Raw genomic sequence first — 26,799 nt, forward strand, 5'->3', positions numbered from 1 at the left:
GAATCTTCATGGGTTTCTCAGTGGACTGTAGTTTGAGCTACTATATTTCCTTTGTATGTGACTTCTAAAATTCTCAGTACAGATAGGGAGGATTTTATTTTGGTTTGCAAAGAGAATTAATCTTGTTCTATTCAAGATTGAAATCTTTTTCATTGGTGATACATTAACACTTATTCCAAGAATTTGGTCCTCTAGACTTTGTAAAGAAACTCAGATGTATTTATCAAGCTGCTCTAACCTTAAGAAATTTAAAGTCACTTTAGTTCTGCTCAGCAGTGGAATATTGTTTTTAATCTCTCAGCTGCTGCCTTTTGTTTGCTCTCTCCAGTCTTGCTCATACATGTACAAGTCAGCAGTGGGCATGTTACTTACAAGGATGTGTGCTTGATGGGGGTCTTACACTCAATTTTCAGCTTCTCCATCAGTTCTGAATTGTAGCATCTGTCTTCTCAGCCCAGTGAAACTTCTGTTGTCTTCTTAGACTTGAATTCCTCATGTCACCGAGTCTAAAAGTACCTTCAGTGGAAATGGGTTATTTGGCCCTCACTTCATTCAGATGCTTTTCCTCTTCAAGGATTGGAGCCCCTTAAATTCCTACCAACTTTAAAGTTTCTAGGTGCCTTCAAACTGCTTATATTTGTTTTTTCTTGTTTAGCTCTTGTACTTTTATTGATGGGAAGAGTAGTCTGATTAAAGCTAAGCAGTTGTGACAGGAACTGAAAGGACTATGTCATGTTATTGCTTATTTTTGAATAAGTGTAGAATTACCCAAAGCAGTGATGCTGTCAAAATCTCCATATGGTTAGTAATGGAGATGCATGTTTGCTAATTGAGCCATATCTTATTTCTTTGCAAACTACACTTAAGAGTTGTTGCCATACTGGCCCTTACATACTGTCCCCATTACTTACTCTATCTACTACATGACTTGGTATCTGTTGAGCAGTTTCTCCAGTTGGAATTTTATACTCTGAATTATTAAACATTATTTTAGGGTATTCCAGAGCTAAAATTTTCCCCAGATTGAACAGATTCTAGATGGTAATTTTTGATTGGACTTCTACAGATTGTGCCATTTATTTTAAAGAACTCTACATTCTATTCACTGGTGAGTGAAAATGCATCTACTTCCAGCATTTCTCCTCATTTCTGTCCATATTTTACTGAGTGTGAAAAATATTTTCTATATTCATAATAGGATGTAGTTGCCTCCTAGTTTCATGGTAGATGAAGTTTCTTGTCTCTGTTTTACAAAATTTGGGTAGCTTTCAGTTGGCAATTAGAAAGCAGTAAAAACATTTGTTATCTGTAATATGCTGTGTTTGATCATGAGTTCTATTTAGGAAGCAAAATCAATAAGAATAATGACCCATTTGAACATTTGGTCTCAATGGAGTGATATGCTTCCGAAGGGTATTAACTGGCTCTTGGTAGAGATAGGATGATAGAAACATCTGAGATAATATAGTGGTTTGTGGGCCTCTGAAAGGGCACAGAATGTAACAGAATGGGTGTATCCATATCTTAAAATATCATGGGGAGAGAAAAACACCTAAAAGTCTCCTTGGGGAGGCAGCAGACAATGGTGAAAAGATTGAGAAATAATGCACTAGGAGGATTGGGGGAAAGTTAAAAATTAGGGTGACTTCTGGTTTTTTAACTTGGAAACTTCGTGGATAATGAGGTAGAGAAAAATTTAATTATTTTTTTCAAATACCAAGCAAGGTCATTTTTCATATGTGTTGTAAGGAATGTTTGTTTAATAACTATAAGTAAACAGTTAAAAAATAGATACTTTCATGTATTTCTAGTCTGTTATAGATACAATAAAATATATATGTGCATCCACCACCACCACCACCCCCATAGACACACCAACAAAATCTAGTGTATGGCATAATGACTACCAAAGCATTAAAGAATATTTTCTATGAGTATGTTGGCAGTGGTTGAGATAGGAAAACAACACCGGAAGGGGTTGATCCTGTACCTCTAAATCAAATGCAATGCTATAAACCAGTATTACCTTAAGAAATAAAAACACTTTTGTCATCATGTATGACATACAAGGTTCTATAAATGAATCACAAATGATAGAGTCTTAAAATTTGTGGTGCACATAACTTTTTTAATACATATTTTGATTTAAGCTACAAAGGTACAAAGAAGATAACTAGTTATTTTTTGATAACCCAGTAAGTTAAAAATATGTCCACTAGTTACAGAAATTATGACATATGGTCTCTTGATAATCCTTTAAAAATATCTCTATTTTCTTGATTGTACTGAAAATACAGTGTGTATTCAGTCAGCAAATTTTAATTAATACACTCTTGGTTATCTATGCTTTCAGACAACTAAGCTAAAATCAGCATAGTCATACTTTAAAATGAATACAGAGGCATAGCTTTAAATGCTTTTTTTCAATAAATATAAAATGAAGTGAAATAGCTGGCCTTTAAAACTTTTACTGTCTAGTTTTAAATTTAACAAATACCAAGAGTAGTATAAAGTCTACTAATTGTTCAAGCAGAAGCAATAAATGTAAAAATGTAATCCATTCCTCTGCAGAGTCTACATCATACTATAAACCTAACATACTAAAGAGCAATAACAAGTATTTCTTCTACTTTATATGTCAAATATATGACTAATAAATAGAATATACAGTAAAGAAACATACTAGCTAAGCCCAATATAAGTCACATAGTCTGTGTTTTCTTTCTCTTTGCAAATAGTTTTTTCCTGATGCACTACACTGAAGACTCACAATATATCATACAACACTCAGCCAAGTCACAGAGTACTATCTGAATTAAAAACTGGTTAATAGCTAAGAGGAAAAACCATATCTTATACTTGTTTTTTTTTTCTTGAGAGCCATAGTGCTAGGATTTATTTGCCACTGAGTTTGGTTTTAGGTATCTTTCTAAAACAGCTGTGTCCTTTATTTTTAGTAAAACATTTCATCTGCATTCAGTTTATAAAATAAATACTAGTAAAACTGTTCTAACAAAGGAGTTAAAGCCTAAAGCTCTGCAATCTAAATATTCTCCTCATTATTTAGTTGTTTATTTTTTTGAACAGCCTCAAATGTTCTTGTTTAGCCTTGCATGGAGATAGTAAGGCTCATCAGTAGACCAGCATTTCCTATTAATGACTTTAAAAACCTCAGCACTAGTAAAATTAAACTACTGAAAGCGAAATTTTAATTGATCCAGTGCATAATAAATCACAATATGTAGGAAAATTAAATATCAGTTAGCAAAATCTAAATTTTGAAAGATAGTGTGCCTTATGTATGATAGTCACCTGGCCTGTAAAGATTGACTTTTTAAAGTATGAAATATTTTCTTTTTAAAGTATAAAATATTTTCTTGAAATTTTCACTGCATTTATGAGTTACTGAGTTATAGAATAGCTCTCTATACTTTCAAAACATTGTTATATATACTATTTAATTTTCATCTCACAGTCCTTGTGAGGTAGGTGGCAAGTATGGTTCTCATTTCTTAGAGGAATATATGCCTGAGATTATTAATATATATGAAGGTTCACTTAAAACTTTGTGCACAGTATTATACCTATTTCGTTTCACACGATATAGTTGTCATCAAGTGTAGTACCAGCATATAATAGGTATCAAAAAAATGACTGGTGAATAAGTGAATGAATGAATGAATGTCTGTACAGGAAAATTAAGTTCTATAGAATTGTGTACTTGTAGGAGCTCTCATTACTGGTTAGTAATAGAACCAGAACATCATATATATAGTGCTTTTATGTATTTTCAGTTATTTATTTAGTACTGCATATACTTATTTTCTTTTTGTTACTGTATTTCTTAATATATATGTGTTACTTCCACTGTTTTCAAAATCTTGCATCCTCAGCTAACTTTTACTTGCACTTAATGGGTCAATTTATTTTGTCATATTTGAGGACCATACCCGTTCTCTGTTATGCTACTAGTAACTTCCTACACTAAGTAAAAATATTTGTTACTGTAAATGAAATTAACATTATAGGACCTCCCTAGTGATGCAAGGGGTTAGAATCTCAGCACTATGAAGCTATCCACAGCCACTCTAACATGTATCTGATCACTGACCACAAAGCAGACCCACACAGTGCAGCAGGCCTCTCCTGTCTTGCTCACTTCTCTCCTCAACACTATATTTCAGTCAGTCCATCTGTTCAGCTCCCACCTCTATATCTGGTGAATCCTCTCAACAGCCACCCCCGCCTTACACCCCACCTTTTGTATGCATAAATATCTTTTTAAAAAAATACTATAAGCTTGAGTAGGAAGCTTAGTATGTGAGTATCCATAATGAGATGGATAGCACACATTTTTTAGCTATCTCAATTAAGCTTAAAATGAACCTTTCATAGCTCTATCTTTAATATGTTTTGATGTAATCAAATAAAGAATTCACACACAGATACAGAAAATTTCTTGGACAGATTTATAATGCTTTTAGTTTCATATTCAAATGGTAGACTCCAATGGGTACATTTCCATCTACTCTAACTATTCCACATATTAGAATGTCAGTCAATCACATCCATTCTAAAGGAAATAAAAAAAAAATGAAAAAAGTGGTCAAAAGAGAGTGATCTTTCCTAAGGTCTTTAAAGTATAACCATTCAGAGAATTTTTTCATCAGGATAATGCCTTCTCACTGCCATTTTCAGCTATAAAATTAACTTCTGTGTGTATTGGCTATGTTTATATGTATATCCAACTTCCTATCACAAACTTATAAATTCTATTTCCATTGTCACACCCATGGCCTTCCATACCTTGATTTTCATTTAAGAATGTACTTAAGTTGTTGTTGTCAGGCATTACTCCTGCAATCACACCGATATACCTGACAGATGGTTCTGGGAAGCTATCTGTGGTTAAGCTTTGGTTAGCATGAAGTCTTAGTTATCTCTTACATCAACTTAAGTATTTTCTGGAATATAAGGACAATAACTGAGTACTGCAGCAAACACATATTCTTATACTTAGGGGTTTCCTTACATCATTTATAATATATTTGGGGCTTCAGAGAAGAGTAATGCGTCCCAGAAGTATATCTTGGAGAGGGACAGGACTCAGTGTTAGGGTTCGCATTTATTCCTCTTCCAAGAAAGAAGTTCTGACCCCTACACCCTGAAAGTTACTCAAACATCCGAGAAAGAGATGAAAGGTTGCATTATCATAGTATTTGTCCCACACATTTAATGAGTAGTGTCCTCTACACAGAATCCATGTCTTCATCTGTCTTTCGAGAATTTGAGAAGTGATATGCAAAGGAAGAATATTTCTATGATACATTTATAGTAATCCTACAACAAACATCATATTTTTTGTTTAGATAACATCAATTTATAGCATTGCAGGTAATTCAGAAATATATTTAAGAGTGAAATACTTAACTCTTTCCCCTGAGTTCACTCAGGCTACATTTTTTACTTGTTTCAGCATTATTCAAGTCAGCTTAGCCATTTGCAGACATGGCACCATGGAAATATAACAAGATAAATATGTAAATAAAGACTCTAAGAGTGTAAGTGGCAAATTTAAATTGCCATTATTCACAGTTTATGCTACTGTGCATATGAACAAATTCAAAAGAATCTGTAAAACAATTACAAGCATTAATCAGATTTATCAGTATCACCGACTACAAAGTCATTTTGTAAAATCAACTTTATTTTCTGTGCTGGCAACAAATATCAGGAAATAAAATAGCTTTAACACAATATAATCAAAAAAATTTACTGCTTAAGAATAAATCTAATATTGAAGACTACTTAGAGTCTCGCATACATATCCACAAATATGTGTGTATGATAAAATTCGGTAGGAATTACACAGTTGCAGTTACTTCTAAAAGTCTAGTCTGCTTGAAGGAATGAATATAGTGATCTAACTAGGTACTCCTATCAGTTCTAAATGATGCCTGTTGTTAAAATATGACTCATGGGCATCTTTAGGAGATATTTGATATCAGTGCTATAATTCATTAGTTCTAGTGTTTTAGGGACTAGGAATAAAAGATACCTGGGGATGGTTTCTTAATGTTGATTTGCAGTTCTTGTTTATATTCATCATTTTTGATTTGTAAATTGCATATTGATCAAAATAAAGTATAGTTATCAAATAATCTGGGTTGACTTTTAGCACTTTTGTAAAAGTATTGTGAGAGTTTGTCTACTGTGGCCATCTTTAAAGCTCTTTGTTCTAGGTCCTTTTTATGTATACTCATGGAGTCATAATAGACCCCTAGGTTCTTTGGGTGGGTTGTAGATAGATAGATAAGATAGATGATTATACAGATAGATAGACAGATCAATAGATGGATAGATTGATAAGACAGATGATAGACAGACAGGAACCATCTTTACATGACCCCTCTATGCCTTTGCTCAAAGCATCCTCACATTCTGAAATTTTAGGAACAGATCCTTTCTCAAAATTTTGTGCCAGCCATGATACATTAAAATAGTGACTGAAAAGTTCCAACCAAAGGTGCAGGTTTGATTCTTTATATGATGATTCCCTGTGTATCTAAAAGTAAAACAAAATCCTTTTAGTCTAGTTTAGGAAAGTGAGCTCATGATGCTTTAACTTTATCAGTCTTTTACAAAATTCTTGTTTGAATGAATTCCAGAGTTGTCTATTATCATAATTCCATTGATTATAAGATTCACACTTGTTTGTAATTTATCATACATGGAGTTAACATGTATTTTACAATTGGTGGATGTCATATTTTAATTAAACATGTTTTTCTTTCTTAAAATACACTTAACATTGTATCTTAATATTGATGGTATCTTTGATTTGGTTAAATGTGTATAGGTTATCTTATCACCTTTGCAATTTTATGGTGTGTTATATCATAGTAGGTTAAATATGTCATTTACAATGTGAGCCAAAGTGATATTACTGTGAGACTTCCATTTTACCAGTTAGTTTGAGGCCCCCAAAATTCTCAAGTTCAGAATATAACCTTTATTACTACCTGTAGTTCAAGAATCTTATAAAGCTATAGAGCAAAAACTAGACAAGTTTCCTCTGCCAGTTTTGTAATTGGTTCTACATATGAAGTATAACTCTTGTCTCTTAATAAGGAGCTACCTCTGGTTAAATAAAATTTGTTTCTAATTAAATATTCTAAGATCAATGAGTTGTGCTAACAGTAAACCTAATTCTAATCTTGCATGGGTAAAATATGTGTCAGTAAAAAATGTACAGGCCTTCCTTATATTATAGATATTTCCATCAAATGGAGCCAGTTAGTTAAAGTTTCTGCTTTCTTTTTACTTTTCAGACTTACTACTTATAGTTATAGTAAACCAGGTTAGGTCACTATTCCTCAAACCTTCCACTATTCAATGTATTCATCAAAGTTTTCTCTTCACTATCTTCACTCTAAATTCTGATAGCTTACTGTAAGAAGCAAGTTATTTTCCTTGGTAAAATGAAACATCTATTACCTTGAGTATATATTTTTACTGCTTTTGTGTCTACTTTACAGTCAACTATTCATATCAATAAAACTTACAACAAACTCTAGTTCATAGAGAAACCTGCAGGAAGGTAATGAAGTATAACAGTCTGTTATTTGCAGTTTAGTATCCCAGTAAGTTACACAGCACACATAATAAAATACCCTGCACCCCCAAAATGCCTTAGATGGTTCCTTAAAGTTGCAAAAATAAAGATAAAACTTAATAGCATCCAAAAATAAAGCTATTGTATAATGTGTAGAAATAATCATATGATAAGTTATTGCAAATATAGCAGAAATCAAAGTAAACATGAATGGATTGTCTAGTCAATTAATGATAGAGATTCTAAAGGGGGAAGAAAAATCTAAATTTAATTATATACTATATATAAGAAATATAATAAATACATATAGACACAGAAAGTTAAAAGATTGTTTCCATATCTTGACTATTGTAAACAGTACTGCTATAAATTCAGTAGTGCAGGTTACCTTTCAAATTAGTGTTTTGTTTCCTTGGATAGATACCTAGGAGAAGACGGTTTCAAGTGCACCTGAATTTCAGGAATAGTTTTTTATACAAGGAATAGAATAAGTGAAAGGCTAAGAAACAGAAAAATAGAAAGCATATTTGTGCTAAAATGGTAACCACCTTGATTAAATTGATCTGAATGATTAGATCCCCAAGCCTCTTGATTTAACTCAGTAGACAGAAAAATTGAAAAACCCTCGATGTGTTCTCTTATTGGATCTTGATTATTTGTTTGTTTGTTTCCTTTTACAGAGGTAACACTGATTTGCATTGCTGTTTTATATTAGAAGTATAGGCCCTCCCATCTCAGTGTTGTCACCACACCACATACCACAGACACACCCCACCCATAGTCATCCACCATAGTCCATCCTGCTCCCCTAACTTGCATTTTCCCCTCCCCCTCTCGTAGCCTCAATTTTATGGGGTTTTCTATGGTTGGTTCTTTTTTTTTTTTTTTTTTTAACAATATTTGCTTTATTTTCTCAGGTGTAGTCCACATAGAATTTCCACCACCATAGTTTGTCTTTATCTGACCTTTGTTTCGTTTCTCTGTAATTCACATTGAAGTGACTTTGTATATATATTTGTTTATCTCCTTCTGACTTATTTTGAGTAGCATAATCCCTTTCAACTCTATCTTTATGGAGCCATGCAGAGACCATAGATTACATAGGAATGCCTTTAAACTTAAAAGCAAATTTTTTTATTGCAGAAAATCATTTACTCACAAATAATTTTGTGAAGATTGATTTATTTATGCATACAGAACTGGGGTGCAGGGAGGTGAGGGGATTCACCAGAGACAGAGTGGGAATCAGAACAAGCAGATTTACAAAGTAATCAGAGGGGAGCAGTGGGTGAGGCAGGAGAGGTCTGCAGTTTAATGTGGGTCAGCTCCCTGGCAGAGATCAAACTCCTGCTAAAGAGGCTAGCTTCATAGTGCTGTGCTTAACCTGTTGTGCCACTAGGAAGGGCCCTACTCACAAAACCATTTTTAATATAACTTAAATCACCCCAGCACCTACTTACTATACAGATGTCTCTTATTTTTCCAAATTTCTCTTAGACAATATTTTAAAGTATTTTATTGGCATGACTAAATATTCATGGAAAAATGTTGAATTTGCCTAGCTCCTTTTGAAATATTTTTATGATAAAAAATAGTTTAGAAAACATTTCCCTTTGCTTTAAACTTTTCTATAACCCAAAATACATTGTTCACAATTTCACAGTATTTTCTTGTGGGATAACTTTCAAATACAAATTGAGAATTCTAACAAAGTTCCACATTCATAGAAATGGTGGAGGTAGGGGCATGAGGTAAATAAATTTATTCTTACTCTAATATAAAATTAAATTCATTAAAAGAGAAGTTTTTGATAAAATGAGAAGTTTTTAGTAACTGTGGTTAGTGTACTGGAAAAATTGATAAGCAATGACAAAGTACTAAATTTTCAGTTACAGTATTAGTGGGCATTAAAGAAAATGACCAAATCCTGAAAGTGCATATTCTTTGACAGAATTCTACAAGTTAAATAGTAGAAAAAGCAGAAAATAAGAATGGACTTAAAGAGAGATAGCAGATTTAGAAAGTGCATTCAATTAATTTGGTGAAGGTACTGAATAAATTGAATGTTGTATTTATCATTAAAGAAGCACTCTTGGAGTTAGAAATATAAGCCCCACAGGAATTGGTGTTGGGCTGGTCAAATAATGTATTGAAAAAGTGAAGCTATTCTGAGCAAAATTATCAGACTTGTAAATGGTTTAAAAATTGTTGAGTTAATGAAAAGATTAGAATATATTGGAAGAATGTGAGTATCTTATTACTAGGTGAATTTTGAGGTGAACTAATTCAAGTGGTACAGCTAGGGATTACAAAATCCAAATATGGATTTCAAGTAAGTATGAAAAGTCTCAGTTTTCAATTCACAGTCCATGAAGGGATTCAAAAAGCCAAAAAGCTTTATCTTTTTTTCCATAGCATCTAATCCCTCTGTGGTCTTGCCCTCCAACCTTCCTGAATTCACTTCATACCACTTTCCCTTTCTAGTGAACCATATTCTCTGTGATCCCAAACATGTTTGTGATCCTAAGACTCCATTTTCTCATGTCTATTTCTATTAGGATTTATTCCGACTTGCTTATTAGGTGTTCTACTGTATTTTGTTTTTCAAATCAAGTAATAAGTCATATTAGTCAATTTTTACAAATTTATGTGGCAGAAACATTAAATTCAGAGGATCATTTCAGATACACTACTACATCAAAGCTTTAATGGTCCATAAAGGACCAGTCTGGAAGGATAGCATAACTGCACAGACAGCATAATGTAAAAGAATCAAATAACCCTAAAATCAGTGCAGAGCAGGGGGCCCCCTACTTGTCTGCCTCACCCCTCTCTAACTCATACATTCACTTTGCAAGAAGAGAGAATTTCCCCCCCACTGATTTACAGTGGTACCTGAGATTCTAAAAATCGTTTATTTGGGAAAGAGAAAAATAGTTCAACCTAGAAACAGAAACAAGTAAATTCTGATAGAAACTAACAAAAAAAAGAGAAGCCTTAGCCTAGAGCACGTGAAAAAGTGCTCTTCTTTGAAAGAAGAAAATGAGGTGAATTTTGTGTAGAGGAGATGGAACCTAAAGGGGACAAAAAGAAGGGAATTGAAAAAAATTTTTTTTTCAGTCAGTTATCTTCCTAGACTCATTAAGTCTTAGACACCAGAAGAGATCACTACTGGTTGGAATCCCAAGGAAAATCTAGGAAAATCTAATAAAAAAAAAAATATATATATATATATACTGTTTTCATTCTTTAAACTTTATGCTAAATTCAGATTATCCATGTTTAATAATATTTTTTCTTGAGAGTGTATGTAACTTTTTTCTTGGTGATCTGAGTATTTTGGTGTTTCTCTGAAAATAATGTAGTGACTATTCACAAAATTGGTCAATAATATTGACCTCCCTTTGGATAAGGCTGATTGCATTATTTCTTTTCACTCTCCTTAAAAAGCTTATGTGATCTGTGTTGAAATTATATTGTTTTAAGCTATACCTAGTAAATATTTGGGGTTCCCAGTGCAGTCTTAAAGTACTTTTGGAGGTGCAGTGGGATGTCTACTTAACTGGCATTTCCTTCTAAAACTTTGCCTGGGTTATTTCACTATAAATTAGATTTAGAGTTTCAGTTGTGCTGACCTATAATTTATGGATGCATATATGTTTTTACTTTGTAAATATAGTTCATTTACCCCTAAAATGCAAGGCAGACGGATGGGGACTTCAGGAAGAGCCATCATGAAGAGCACCAGTGTGAGTGGAGAGATGTACACACTGGAGCATAATGACGGCAGTCAGTCGGACACGGCTGTCGGTACAGTGGGAGCAGGTGGAAAGAAAAGGAGATCCAGCCTGAGTGCCAAAGTGGTTGCCATAGTGTCTCGAAGAAGTAGAAGCACATCCCAACTAAGCCAAACAGGTGAGTGAAGTGAATTCACCTTAATCAGGTCAAGGTGTTGCTGGAAAAACCAAAGTTGACCTTCATGCTATGCTTATGATGGAATTGTAATGTGTATTGATTCCAAAACGAGTATATTTTTTTCTATACTTTCAAATCTGTTGCATGCATGGGTTAATGTTTTTTTCTGTGCAGTTGTCTAACAAGGTACCACTTGTCAATCTGTAATATGGACAGATATTTCCCTTCAAGTTAAAAATAAATTAAAGCCATGTTTACAAATATGCAAGGAAATGCAAAGAAGTATTAATGTTCCAAATTTACTGATAAGCAAGAAAAGCAACAGGATTTTCCCTTTCAAAATGTTCCATAATATAATTACTAATACTTTAGGCTTTATTTGCATTTTTATAGAAAAGAAGGTCAGTTGTGCAACTTGAAATATAGTCTTCAACATTTCCTGTATGAATGTAATAATTGAACTGTAATTGTTGCAAGTAAAAACCCAGCAGTTATTTTCACTTTAAAAAATGGGTCAGTGAATTCATGCAAAGAATAATGATGTTTTTAAGCAAAATTGAATTTAAAATATTTTCTGTTGCTTGTAAATCTTAAAAGCTTTGTGTCCTCAGGGTATATAGAGAAAGAAATCAAATTCAGAAGGGAGGATGGTTATTTCTATATTATAAAGTATTAAAGAATGCCTGAAATTAATGTAATATTTGATCAGGCATATTAAAGCATTCACTGTGCTCACTGCTGGGGAAAAACAAAGGTAAGTGAAAAATTAAACCAATTTCAATTGTCAGTACTTGTTTCTCCTGTTATAATCATTGATTCCATTTTTGTTCCTTAGCAGCAAAAGTCGTAAAATTTGACATAAATTTGACTTATAATGAGAAAACTTTCATAAAATCCTTTTTCTAGTTAACTGGGTATTTGGAAAGGACCTAATTTTAAATTATGTGTTTTACTATGCATGTTGAAAAATTACAGGTAGGAAATTTTTGAACCTATCAGTATTTGTACTATTGAGTACTACTATCTAAACAGAGCTTTTCTTTCTGAAGATATAAAAGGAACCTAGTTTAACTAGCATGCTTCTGTGATACATCTGTTTCTATATCAACCAGTAAGAAAAACTGTTTAGCTATTCATTTTGAGGGAGAATCATCAAACCTCATTTCTTTGGGGTCAAGTTTCTTCCTTAGCAATAAGGCTATTTTTCAGTTATGTTGTTTTGCTTTTGATACAGTGATTCCTGTTTTTCAGAATTGATGTAACAGTGCTTTATAATATCTCATTAGGTAGCTAATGTTTCTGTGTGCGATGCATTAGGTTTAGATGGTGACTTACCTTGTTCTCTTAAATTTCCACAATCTCTCTCATTTTTTTTTCTCCCTTAATGCAAGTTCCCTTTCTGTCATTCACTAGGGAATATAATTATATTTACTTAACATAAAACACATCAGTAAATTTAAGGAGGACGTAAACTTATGACACAATTTTGTAAGTAATAGGTACAAGAGATTGTTATTGAAATCAGCAGCCCCTTATATTAGTTTAACTTTTATTCCAGTTACAGTCATTACCTAATTTCAAATAATATCTACCTTCCCAAAAGTTGCATTGATAATAGCTTCTGTTAAATATAAGCCCTATCTTCAGAATTTAGATTGAAATGTACTGTAGCAAAAGGACGTTGGATTTCAAAGCAAAGATAACAAAATAATTCTGTTTCAAAGTAACTCAGTAGATGAACTCTGACTCGTAAACTTTCTACGTCTCGTATAATAGGTGGGTTGGATTGGATATGATGCTGTGTCCAGATATATAAAATTATATTTTTCTATTTCTGTATCATAATTTTACCTTTCATTTGATAGTGTATTCTCATTCGTATAGATCTACCTAAGGCTAATTGCAAACAGGCCTCATTTTTTTTTTTTAAGATTTTTTTTAAAGATTTATTTATTTATTTGTACAGAACTGGGGTACAGGCCAGAGATGCAGAGGGTGAGAGAATTCACCAGAGACAGAGTGGGGAGCAGAACAGGCAGATCTATGAAATACACTGCTGAGGGGAGCAGCGGGCGGGTCAGGAGAGGTCTGCCACACCATGTGGTCGCCTCCGGGGCAGGCGGGAATCGAACTCATGCGGAAGTGGCTTTAACTTCTTAGTGCAGTGCTTTAACCTGCTGCGCCACCAGGGAGGGCCAGGCCTCAATTTTTATTCCTTTTTGTTTCGTGACCTGATTTTCTCCCTTTTCTACAAGTGACATTTTCCTCTTTTCTTGATTATATTTCTTCTGAGGAATTACCAAAAATCAGAACTTCTCCTTCTAAGAAAACTTATTTTTATTGCTTCAACTTCTATATATGTAATTCCAAACTCCTCCTCACCACAAAATATTCCTTAATATTAATATACCATGGAAATTGTCTATTGGTGACCCCACTTCAAACAAGTTTCTCATTTCCATACTTCTAAATGTCCAGTGCTTCCTTTCACTGTGGTTTTTATGTTATAAACCCTTAGAATAGTTTTCTTGTTTTTTTTTTAATTTTCCCCAAACTCTCCAGAACCATCATCCCAGAAAAACAATCTGCCATGTATGTAATTTTAAGAAACACTGTTGACTAATTGATTTTAATGTCTTCATTATAAAAAATATTTAATCTCACACTAGTGTTGAATTTTAGGTGGTCCTTCAGGAATACAGAAAATTAAGATATATTGTCTAATCATATCTTATCAAAGATTTGGAGAATTAAAGCAGCATCACTACTTATTTTTAAAAGTTGGATATTCTATGGAATAGAATATATTATGTTTGGCGTAAATGTGTATTATGTTTCATGTAAAAAGAAAATACATCAAATAAGGGTTTTTCTTGTAATGGGCCTCTTTGGGATTCACCCCCATACATGCTGGTCACAGATTCTCTTGCCTCTAACATGCCATTGAAAGACGATCAGAAGAAATGTGAGGCCCTTAGAAATAATATTTAGTGAGCTTTTTAAAAAATCATAGGTTTTGGTCCATAAATGGGCACATTAAGCCACAGCTCCAATCTTCTCTGAGAGCTTGTCTGTCTGTCTAACAATGTTAATGTGGATTTCAAGGAAATTCACTTGTTTCCAAGAGACAAGATGTCAACAGTATACCAAAAAGATACAGTTTGGCAGTGAAACCTCTCCAAAAGACCCAAAAGTTAAGGTGTTCGATCAGCAGTTGTACAAGTTTTTCTCAGAAGAGTCTTAAAAGAGAAAAGAAGAGCTAGTGAAAAGCTAATTGGACTGAAACGTGACAAAAAAACAAGAGCTAGGACCAAAAGGACAAAGAATTTTTTCCACGGGCGAAAAAAAGAAAAGACAGACCATAGAAAACCACACTACAGGGAATATATCAAGAGTACTAGAGGGAAGAAAAGGATGCGTTCTTAGAATCAAGCATAGTCATAACAGGAATAGGAGGAAGAACAAGAGCCTTCCAAAGCTGATAGCAAACCAAAGGCCTCCCTTAAAAGTTCCCCACCACTCATGAACTTCACTGACTTCAGACTGGCTGAGAAAAAGCAGAATCAGCCAGTGGAGATTAAGATAGTTAAGAAAACAGAAGAACTTAGTGATTTTTTTTTTTTAATGAAAGCATAGAAAAAAAGAAGGCTGAGACAGATATAAGACTTAACTTCAACTAAAAAGCTGCCCTCTCAGAAAAAAAGTATGGGCACAACCAGCAAAGTCTCTAGGGTAAGCATTCTTCTTCCAGGATACTCCCCTTCCTGTTGCAGAGAAGAAATCCAGAACTATCACAGCCAGTGAGAAACATTTAGGTTTGGCCTCATCCAAATCCAGTCCAGGAAAGAGAGGGCCAAAACAGGACTTAGAAATTATTCCCTAGCCCCATTCATAAGGACCGTGACAGACCTCTTTACAGTAAGACTGGAAAGCCCCACGATGGTACTACTCACCGAATGTCCCAAAGTCTTCTATTAAAGAGACTCAGAGAACTGCTACTGAGCAAAAAAACAAAATGTCTCCTCCCCCTAGGATCTCCAAGCCAGGACCTGTGGTCACTTCATGCATTAAGACTGAATCCACATGTCAGTCAGTCAGGCAACAACTAACTCTGGTTAAGCTCCAAGACAGCCCAGCACTAGGTCTGGAGAGCCAATAGTTAAGTCTGGCCCCATGCCCATGTGCCAGAATAGCAGCTCCAGCCCAGGGCCTGAGTGATGAGTTCAAGACGCCAGCTAATTACTTAAATCCCTTGGATGTACAGTCAGTGGTACAAGTGGCCCTGGGTTACGTGCAGATGGCTCAGTGGCCCTGGCAGGCCCATCAGTGGCTCTGGGGTTTCTTACAGATCCCTAAGCAGTAACTCTCAGCAGCATTTGAGCAGTCCACATGACCTTAAATGATCAGTGAGTGACTTGGGTAATCACTCAATGGCCCTGGATGATCAGTAAGTGACCCTGTTACATGTAGAAGGACTGTTGGTATTTCAGACCCTCAAAACCAGGGAGCACATTGGGACTTGGGTGAAGAGTTGGTAGTTCAGGCCCCTGCTTGAAGTCTATTCACTGTTGTTCCAGAAACAAGTTCTTCAAAAAATATAATTAGCCAGTCCAGCAATGAACAACTGAATGGAATGAAACCTTCCTTATCCGGCTAAGACGGTCCTCAAAGACTTCCCCTTCCCCAGAGGTTACAAGAGACATTGAGATTTTTGAAATGGGTGATGAGGAGGAATACAACTCTGAAACTAGAAAAGTGACATTAATGGAAAGGTTTCCAAACAATGATCCTGTTATGACTAAGCCATCAAGCATACAGATCAACACGTAGTTGTTCAAACATATAGTTAAAAAGCTATTCAGTATATAGAACTGAGTTTGATTAAAAGGAGTGTGAATTACTGAAGGAAAGAAAAGTTTGAAAAAAATTCTGAGCCAGGGATATTTTCCCAAATAGCTTAGAACTAGATATTAGAATAGGAAAGAAATTTTAGTTTATGTAGGTTTAGAGGCCCTACCTGTGTGGTATGAGACTCAACCCCTTACTCATGTGCTAACTATAGATATGCCACCAGTTATAAGACCCTCTTCATTTAAATGCAGACATTACTGAGGAAAATGTGCAAATCTGTGATGAATCATCCCAGAATACACTCTTGAAATGTAATGGCCTAGAGTGTAAATATTACCTTAGTAAGTATTACAAAAATGATACAAACTCATACATCTAAGAGAATAAAACTAATATTTCACATATCAAGATTTTTGTATGTTTTCTTAAGTTAAATACATGTGTATAATTTCACTAATTTATAAGTCAGAACAAACTTGTAGTAATAACATTTTGAAATTGAAGAAACTAAAGTTTGAAGGGGCTGGGTAATTAGGCCAAGATCCCATCATAAATGATAGGACCAGAATTTAAACTCAGGCTTCTTGGTGCTATCAAGAAAATTATAAGTGGGGAAATCAAATATAAATGCTCCACCTCAAAGTTAAATTATTCAAGTTTCAAAGTGGTAGAGAAAGAGCATGTGATCTATTCTCTCAAGCAGTCTCGAGAGGCTTCCTGGGAGAGGTAAGGACAGGGCATGAGCTAGATTACACAAGGAAGGACTTCAGGACAGATGGAACAGCACTTTGATTAAATATTGAAAATTGCATGTGATCATTCCTCTGATAAATAGGAAGTAAATCTGTATGGATCTAAAAACTATATGAAAGTTTGATTCCAGTGGATACGAGACAGGCCACGCAGGACAGAACTTAGATCCGGTAGTTACTATATCTGAGATGATGATTCCTTATTTAGCCTTTATGAAAAAAAAATTTATAAATGTAAAATATTAGCTTTTTACAGACTAGAAATCATTTACTTATATCATCTCATTTTAATCAATAGTTGAAATGCTACAGTAGCCACAATGGGTATTTCAAAATTAAAAATATCATCCCTGGTAGCAAGAAGTCATTAGCACTTGAAATACATATGAGCCAAAGAATTAAATGAGAAAATGTAGAACAAAATGCCAAAAATATTAAATAGCCAGTGCCATTTATGTATGCTATCAAGGAAATACAAAGATGAATTATTCATTATATCATTAACAGCTCAGGGTACTTTGTTAAATCATTGATTTAATTATGGAAATTTTGCAGAATTTTTATAATTTTCAAACAACAGAGTCCATTATAGTTTAAAAGTATACTAAAAAATCTGTTTCCTTAATATATATTCTGTACCTTAGTATTTTTTCTTTAGTATTATTTTTTACCATAAAAATCCTTTAATTCTGAAGATGCTTTAAATTCTCCAATTTGTAGTCATATTTCAGTATTTTTCTGTCTTCTTTTCCTCTGCACTCTTATAGATCAAACTGTGTAATTCACTGTCAACTGGCTTCAAGAGTAAAAGTTTTGCACTACTGCCATGAGCAAAGTAATAGGCATACACTTACTAAGGAAAAAAAAATTCACATGGACAGGGATAATTAGCAACAACAACAAAAATTCCACTGACTGACTTGAAAATGATGCTTATTCCTACTGAGTAGAAGAGTTGGAATGTGTATTAAAAACTACTCTTCAGTTACATTAAGTTTCAGTCCCTTTTTCTCACCAGGATGTGTGGAGCAGGGTGTGCTCTGTAATCTTTATTCTGTAATCTTTATTCTGACCTATATACCCTGCAGAGCCCTTTCCCTCTCTCTCCTCTCTCCCACAATCTGGCACATTTACCATTATCTGTTTTAGAACTCAAGCATTTGCAAAATACTGGAGTCACTACTCTTTCTGGCTACATGTTTTCCTGCAGAAATCCCTGAAGAAAGGATGTGTAATAATATAATTTTGTAGAAATCATTAAAAAGCTAATAATTTTGTATAAAAGTGAAGGAAAAACACGTTTATTTCAGTAGTTATCCCAGTCTATGCATGCAGTTTGGCTAAAACAAAGATATATAATAAGCTGGCTATAAAAGGTAGTACATTTAGAGTTTAATGTTGGGAGCTAGTTTTAAACCTTTTAAGAGACTTTGTCAGTTTCTTGATGGAGAACTTTAAATCAAGAGAGTAAAAGAAACTAACTTGTGCTCCTGTAAACTCAAACTAAAAGCATGTTTTAAAAAAAAATCAATGAGGAAACAAGGTGACTAGGTTAATATAGTTGGAGATAATGAAAAATTATGGCATAATGAAGTAGACTTTTAGCTATGGAAAGGAAAATAATTAACTTCCTTAGGAAAAAAAGAAGAGTGAAGCAAGTTGAAATCAACAGAAAACAAGGTGAAATGCCAACATTCAGTAATGACTAGCAAGGAGCACAGAAGAAGGGAGAAAACAGATAAGGAAGAATAATGACAGGATATAGAATAAAAGAATGAGCATAAAAGGGGGAAAAATAAAACATTGAGAGAGGAGACAATTATAAAGAGACTGGCTAATCCACTGAAAAAATTAAAAAAGGATAGAGAATGAGAGTAGATCACTGCATTTGGGAATTGATTTTAAATTTGATTGGACTAATGAAAAAGGACTGAGCATAAAATGTACCTCAATTGTGGGACACTTCAGAATGTTCTGGAACACACTTCACTCTCCATTGTCACTCATTTCAACTTTCTGTCACTATCATCTTACCCACCCTCACTTTGGTTACCTCTCCCCATTGGATTCGAGATGGGAATTTTGTCATGAGTGAGAGGAAGAGCTATATTAGTAAAGACCATGGGTTGGGGAGCTCAGTAGATGGAGCTAGAGGCTCTACAGTGGGAAGTCTACCCTACCATACTAAAGCATAGTTAGGTGGCTGGTCCTAAAAAGATGGATAGAGGAAAGTATTATAAACTTCCTTTCAGAAAGCATATCATTGAGAAGGAAAGAAGTCAAGTATAAGCAGTCCTTTCATTCATTCCAGCATATATTAAGCATTTTTCATATACCAGATTCTGTAATTGAGATAATAAGAGATTCAAGGGTATGAACCAATTTTACCTCAATAAATATAATTTAAAGAAAAATAAGTGTGTGTGTTTATGCGTGGATGTGTCAGAATTAAGGAGGTCTGAGCATTTTTCCAGGGTGAGCTATAGAAAAAACATCTGTAATGAAAAAATCAAAGATGTAATACAAACAATTTTCATTGATAGAGCCACACTCCAGAGAACAAGGGTATCATTCAAAGTTATTCTGGGAGAGAGAAATAAATGGCACTTTCCCTGATTTTAATAGAAAAGAAGAAATAGTTAAAAATCAGAGAAATATTGGAGTGGGAATAGCAAAATCTTAAAGAGCTTAACTCAGAGACTTTTGCTCTCCGTGCAGATGAGGCAAAGCAAATGAGAGAGGTGAGATACAGGGTGAAGAATAGTATAAGAAATTAGTTAGGATGGATAAAAACTACAGCTGAGCAGCACTGGCATTCCAGTTGAGGTTTGATAATGCAAACTCACTGAAAGGTAACTTCGCAAGGACATTCACCATTGTTACAGTCATCTTGCAGGTACCTAGTTTCTATTAACTCTTCCTTTGTTTTTCATGACTGTCATCCCCTTTGTGTGACTCCAGTGTCCTCAACAGTTTCTGAGATTATTGAGATCGTATTGTCAGTCTTTAAGATTGAGGTAAAACTTGCCTAGCTCTAGATTCTTGTACCATATGGTTTTGAAAGTTCCCATCTTCAACTGCCATGTACTATTGGCTTTCTTCCTTCCAATATGAATATTACACTGGTTAGAGAAAATTGAACTTCTGCCCTCTTTCTGTTACCTATTGATATGACCTCTTCACAAGCATTGAAGCCATCTATTTCCTTTCTAAAAATATGGTTCTAAAAGACTTTAATTTTACTTCAGCAATCTATTTCAACGAAATTAGATTATTCCTTCAATTATAATCATATGAATGAAGCATTCCAGAAGTTCCATATCATTTCAAAAGTTCCATATACTTGAAAATTATAAGGTTCTTATAGAATTGCATTGTAGAATTAAAAAAACTAGAATGCAAAAACACAAAATTGAAGGGATCTGTACATTTCTGTGTTTATTGCATTACTATTTACATTAGCCAAGATATGGAAACAACATAAGTGGCTAGTGGTGTGGTATATATACATAATGAAAAAACTATTCAACTATAAAAATAAAGTATGAAAAAAAATGAAATCTTGCCACTTATGAAATAGTAAGTGGAACTGAAGAGGTTTATGTTAAGAGAGATAAGTGAGAATAACAAAGAAAATACTAGTGATTTCACTTATGTAGAATATAAAAAAAAAATACAAAACTAAACCTCAACAAACCCTAGATATATGATTGTAGAATAGAGGCTGCCAGAGGGGAAGGTGCATTTGTGGAACAAAGTGTGGAGGGAGTCTAGGGGTACTCTGGGTATTTTGGTGGTGGGTATGGTGTGATAATGTACATCTGTCTGATATATCTGAAGAACTGTGACCTTCTACATTATATATTATTTTGAAATTATATATTATATTGAAAATCAACATTACCTCAATAAAAAGTAGTGCAATTAAAAATAATAATAAATAAAAAGAAATGTTAAGTAGATTTATATATGTGTGACTTCAAAATAACTTGAGGTTATTAATTTCTAAGGCATATCAACAACTTCTTAATGTGAAATCATAGGTAGAAATTAGCAAAACTGTCAATAATAATGAATAATATACAATGATAAAAGTATAACTGTGCCCCTCTTCCACTTAGAGGGATAGTGCTTAACTAAGCTAATTTCCCCATAAGTTCAAGGCATTTTTTTTAATTCATATTGCCTTTAAATGATAATCATTCCAAGAAAATGTCTAAAACATTAAATCCCTTTCTACTAATCTTTCTCCATTTTATCCTCCAGAACCATACAGGTTAAGCAAGTCATAAAATAAATCAAGTGAGTACCAGCTTGGACCCCATACTTTATTTACTGTGATATTAATATCTTGCATTTGCCCTAAGGCTTATTTTATATCCATCCAAAAGGCTTATTTTATATCCAGTTGGCCAAAATGCTCTCCTTATTTTAATTCAAGTACTGCTTTGTGAAGATTCTGCCTTTTTCTTTACAAAAGTAAGTTATAACTGCAAAGAAGGAAAGCTAAAGTACATCCTAAAAAAAAAAAAAAAAATTCTTGGCTCTACTCATTGTTAACCATAGAAGTAAAAAACATTTGTTACAAAGAATGGGCACCCCCCTAAAAAGTTTCAGAAACTTAAAACTACAGTGGATGAAAATCTTGCTGAAATCTAAATTCCTTGCCTATGCCTCATTTATTTGATTCATTTAATAGCGCAAGAAAAACACTCTGAGGAACGTAATGTTTCATGTTCTTTGTTTCCTGAGTGCAAAATCGTGGTGCCAGAAATGATTCTCAAGTCTGCAAAACCATCAAATGAATGTAAGCATGGGTTCTTTTATTTACTGTTGCTGTCTGGCTTAGGAATTCACTACTGTTAATAGAGATTCAATTCTGCTATAATAACTCATCTTCTGAAGAGATGCCCTAATAAGGACTAGTAGTTTCAAACATACACCAGCTGCTCTATTTTTGTTCTTTTCCTTCCTCTGAACTATAAATGTTGAGTTAAGATAATACATAGATATACTTTTAGGTCAGTTTGGCAGAAAAATGTTTTGCTTAAATCAAATTTTTATAATTAATTTGTATTTTAAGATTTGGAGGAGGAAAGAAAAGTAACATTTATTTAAATGTCTTTAAGGTACAGTAGTAAGTACTCAGTACATATGGTGATAACTATTATAAATGTACTAAGAAAAATTTAAGAAAAGTACATGTTATAAAGTGTTTTGAGTAGCTGAAGCTATAATGAGAAACAGATTTGATTGCTTTTACAGCAGATGCTGTAATTTTCAAGTGTATTATCATTGGATACAGTGGTTTTATAGAGTTTTTTATTCATTTACTAATGTTTTTCATGTTTTTAAACACAGAAACAAAAGAAGATACATAAAATTTCTGAAAATCCACCATTAATTTGCAAATTTACTGTGAAAAAAATTGTAGTTATTAGCTAGACTTTCTTAAGTATGTTATTGATGTTGATAAAATAATCAGCAATAATACAGGTAGTGTTTTATTATCTTTACTTGTGTTAATTTCTCAACGTCTCAATGTAAAGCCATTGGGTGCTATTATTATTACAATTTATACATGTGCCAATATTTAGCATACACCATACAACTCTTGCAAATTAGAGTTTGTTCTTAATTTCATAGTGCCAATAACTACATGTACACAGAGATACCTATTTGTATAGCTTTCTCAAAGAGATTTTCAAGAAAAACCTAGAACATTTTCCTCTGTACTATTGTCCTATTTTGTATTTTAAAATGTATATTTAAGAAGACCAATTAGGATACCATTGCAGAAAACTTGTGCCAGAATACGATTTAGAAAATCCTGGGTGTATGTGGGACAGAGCTAGATCTTAAACTAAACTGTAATTTGATTCTAGTGTCTGTGAGCAATAGGAAAGAGAGAAATGCCAGAGGGAAAGACACATAAAGTTGCCAGTTTTTGAGAAAGTAATTATGTGGAAAGGACATTGTCATTCTCCTCCTATTGATGTTCAGTCAGTCAGGTCAGTCATGGGAAAGACTTCTCTGGCAATTCAGGCGTTATGAAGATTATAAATGGTAATTGGGGGTCAAAGAATTTCCTTATGAAAGAAGGATACAGAAGTATATAGAAAATTTTGAAGAAAATAAAAAGTTAAGTCTGTTTCCCTAACTATAAAATGGGATAATAAATGATAAGTACCTCAAAAGACTAAATCTAAAGTGAGGATTAAATGGAAATTTATTAGCAATGTATCTATAATATCAAAGGAGGTCAATAATAGCAACAATGTTAATAATGGTAAGGGACCTACTAAAAGAGTAATAGGTATATAGTGGATACCAATGACGTCATTTATGAATTACCATGGCTGGGGAGGTTAATCCAGCTAATATTTTTGTCTACTTACTGTGCATATGTGAAATCAATGGTATATATAATAGAAAAAATATAGGTTAAAAGGCTTGCTTTTTTTTTTTTATCTGAGTAAATGAATCTGATTTCTCATCTCTCACATGTCTATCTTCATTTCTGTCTGTACTCCAGTAAAATTTACCTTCCTTGTACATGAAAGCTTTCTTCTTTGTACATTTACAGATGTTAATCCCTTTACCTGGACCGTTCTTAAATCTGTCAAAACAAAGCTATACAGATATTTAATTCCTGTTGAAACTCTTCTCTCCCAAGTTGCAACTTCCCTCAGTACAGGCTTTGCCAGAAGTGAACTCTTGGTTCTTATGCTGAAATACACCTTTGCCCTATAAATGTCTGTTGAGGTCTTGTTATATAAACCTCTAAGCTACCCAAGATTAGTAACTATGTAGAGGTAATTATGTTATCTTAAATACATATTTGTCTTGAATGCAGAAGAATCTTAATCACAGTCTATGGCCTGCAGGAATATGATGCTTCCTCAGAATATCAAATTCAGATGGCAATTGATCAATCACATCCTTTAGTTAATGCTGTGACATACATGCTTTTCTCAGTGGGGAAATGTTGAAGACAATCTTTTTATAGTGAGTTTTTTTACTTCTAGTAAATCAATACATCTTTTTAAAATAAGTAGAAATAAGTTTCCTATTATTTTTCTATTTCCTTTTCCTTCTGTTTCTTCTATGGTTAGACTGAACTTCAAAAACATCTGGACATTGATCTGGGTAAATTTTCCTGAATAATTCTACCTTTTTGCTTTATAGTATTAACCTTTTTATAAGCAACAATAATAACTAATTATCATTTTAGGGTTTTGAAACAATCGATTATTGTTATGGTAACACCTTTACAATTCCAGTAAACAGAAAATGTGAGAAGATAAAAATTTGTATTGATAATGATTGGTAAATAGCTTTTAACATTTTCTTATATAGATTCATCTAATATGAATTAAATGACTTAAATCAAACTGAACAATGTAGTTAACCTTGCAAAAATATTTAAGTAAGAGAAACTGTCCAGATTTTTTGAAATCTGTCTTTTGTTGGAGAGAGAAACAACAAATAAAGGATCCACCATAACTGCTTTTCAGGTTAGTTAGTGATTTTGTATGTAGAAAATAAACTTCTGATAGCAGGCTTATACATTGTGATACTTATTGCGAGATCATTTATATTGCTAGGATTTTTTTCCTTTAATTAAAAAATACAGTATACACAATGATTAATCATAGTTTTAATGAGGCTTAACAGGTTTCATGTTCTAAGACAATGACAAAAAAAGTGTTCCAAATTCAAATTCAGTACTATAGGGTGTTTTTGTAAATAGAATGACCTTATTTCTTTAGCTTCTAATTTGAAGCTATGAAATGTCTATCAGTTAGTCAAATAGTAAATAATCATGTTATACTAAGGAAAGTTTCAAGTAAAAAAGACCATAAGCTACATAAGCTTGTTTGTAAACATAGTGGTATTGAAATACTTTGCTGTTATATAATGTAGAATTATACTAGCCAGGACAATAAATCAAGTAACATTTTTTTTTTATTGAAGTAAAATTGCATTATAACATTATGTAAATTTCATGTCTGCATCATTAACAATATATACACACACACACACACACACACATATATATATATATATATATATATATATATATACTACCTTAAGTTCAGTATGGAAAGTCCTATTCTATCCCACAAGTGACATATTAATGTTTTTATAACTGATTTAAAGTGCAAGAAAGAATCTTCAATATGTCTCTCTCTGAAAAAGAGATGCAAAGCCTGGAATGAGGAAAGTTCTTAGAAGAAAAGCTTATTGATTATAAATCCACAAGAAAAATAAATCCTAGAGATAATCAACTCTAGGTGATTTGGCTATTGCTAAAGTTATCAATACCCATTTATAATTTTACCTCAGGAAATTCACTGTAATAATTAATCTCTTGTTTTAAACAGGATAAAGAAGCAGAAGAGTCATTGTAAGAAAGATAACTAAAAAAAAAAAAAAACAGACATATTGCATAGAGAATCTATCATCATCTGCAAATTATTCACCAAAAAAATATCAATTGACATGTGTTGAGATGTTTGATGGAATCAACTAGATCAGAATAGGAAAATTTTACCTTCAGATTCAAATACTGTTTTCACTACAATTAAAAATTACTGTCTTCTCATGATCATTCCGTTTTGTCTGCTTCAAAATAAAGTTTAAAGCATTTTATTTGTGTGGGGGAAAGCCATCTACTTTTGTGAATCATGGAATTTTAGAAATTAATCCAAATTTTATGTTTAGAAACATAAAAGATAAAAGACTGAATTCAAATATTTTAACACTGAATTAAATGCATTGAGCTGAATGACAAAGGTTTTTGTTCCAGAGATGGTGCTTGAATTTGGCTTGAGTACAATTACAAGAGTTGAATTTAATTCCTAAGGTATATGAGGCTTAATTTTGTGTTCCTTGTGAGTGTCTTAATCAAAGTGGTTCTGTCGTAATCAAGATCTGATGGCTCCCTTTTGTGGGTGGTGCTAGAGGCAGAAACTTGCCAAGACCTCTGCCTATGCTTTCCAATTCATGTTCTGCACATCTAGATACTCTGGCCCAGATAGCACAATTTGATGGTTTGGTATACATCCTCTAACTTCATAAATGGCTTTGTGACATTATTCAAAATAATGCCAGTTGTCTATTCCTTTGTTCTTTGTTTTTATAGTTGTCACTCATGCATACTTTTCTGCTAAGTATCTGAGAAAAATGTGTGCCCTTTAGAACTCTGTCCAGAGAACTCTTCATGTTGCATAAGAAAGGGAAAGCATTTTCCTTGCCCTCAACTTATTGACAAGCTCTTTCACTGAGCATTAAAACAGGCAGAAGGACTGTCCTGTCTTTTTACAGAACTTTACTAAGTCTTTTGTGTTTACCATCTCTTGAGTGCAAAATTATATAAAACTTTAAAAATACAAGCCTGGCCATATTAAATATGAAATGCATTAATTGAAGAAATTAGATTTAAAGTTAATTATGTTTTTTATTTCCCAAAGTGTGCCGATAAAATATAGCATTTAATAATTCTTGATAATTTTACTTTCTATCTCTGAAATAATTGTGAGAATTCAATACAGTTTAAAAGAGCATTAATACTTATATTTACATACATTATGACCTGAAATTTTGATTTGTAATAGAATCTGATTTTCAGTAGTATGCATACCAACATTTGTCTTGCTTGTT

General features: G+C 33.2%; 1 protein-coding gene across 15 annotated transcripts in view; it reads left to right on the top strand.

Annotated features, from left to right (window-relative positions):
- The window catches only part of RIMS1 (regulating synaptic membrane exocytosis 1), a 418,725-nt gene that overhangs the window by 346,102 nt on the left and 45,824 nt on the right, over positions 1–26,799 (top strand). For 12 of the 15 annotated variants that reach the window (XM_012721799.1, XM_012721804.1, XM_012721807.1 and 9 more), the window contains one exon: positions 11,295–11,530. The exons of the other annotated variants lie outside the window; for them this stretch is intronic. In XM_012721799.1, coding sequence (XP_012577253.1) covers positions 11,295–11,530 — 236 coding nt within the window. The remainder of the gene's footprint in view (positions 1–11,294; positions 11,531–26,799) is intronic. 15 annotated transcript variants of the gene reach the window in all.

The sequence above is a fragment of the Condylura cristata genome, unplaced genomic scaffold, assembly GCF_000260355.1.
Source record: "Condylura cristata isolate star-nosed mole 26May11 unplaced genomic scaffold, ConCri1.0 scaffold00001, whole genome shotgun sequence".
In the NCBI taxonomy this organism is placed as follows: domain Eukaryota; kingdom Metazoa; phylum Chordata; class Mammalia; order Eulipotyphla; family Talpidae; genus Condylura; species Condylura cristata.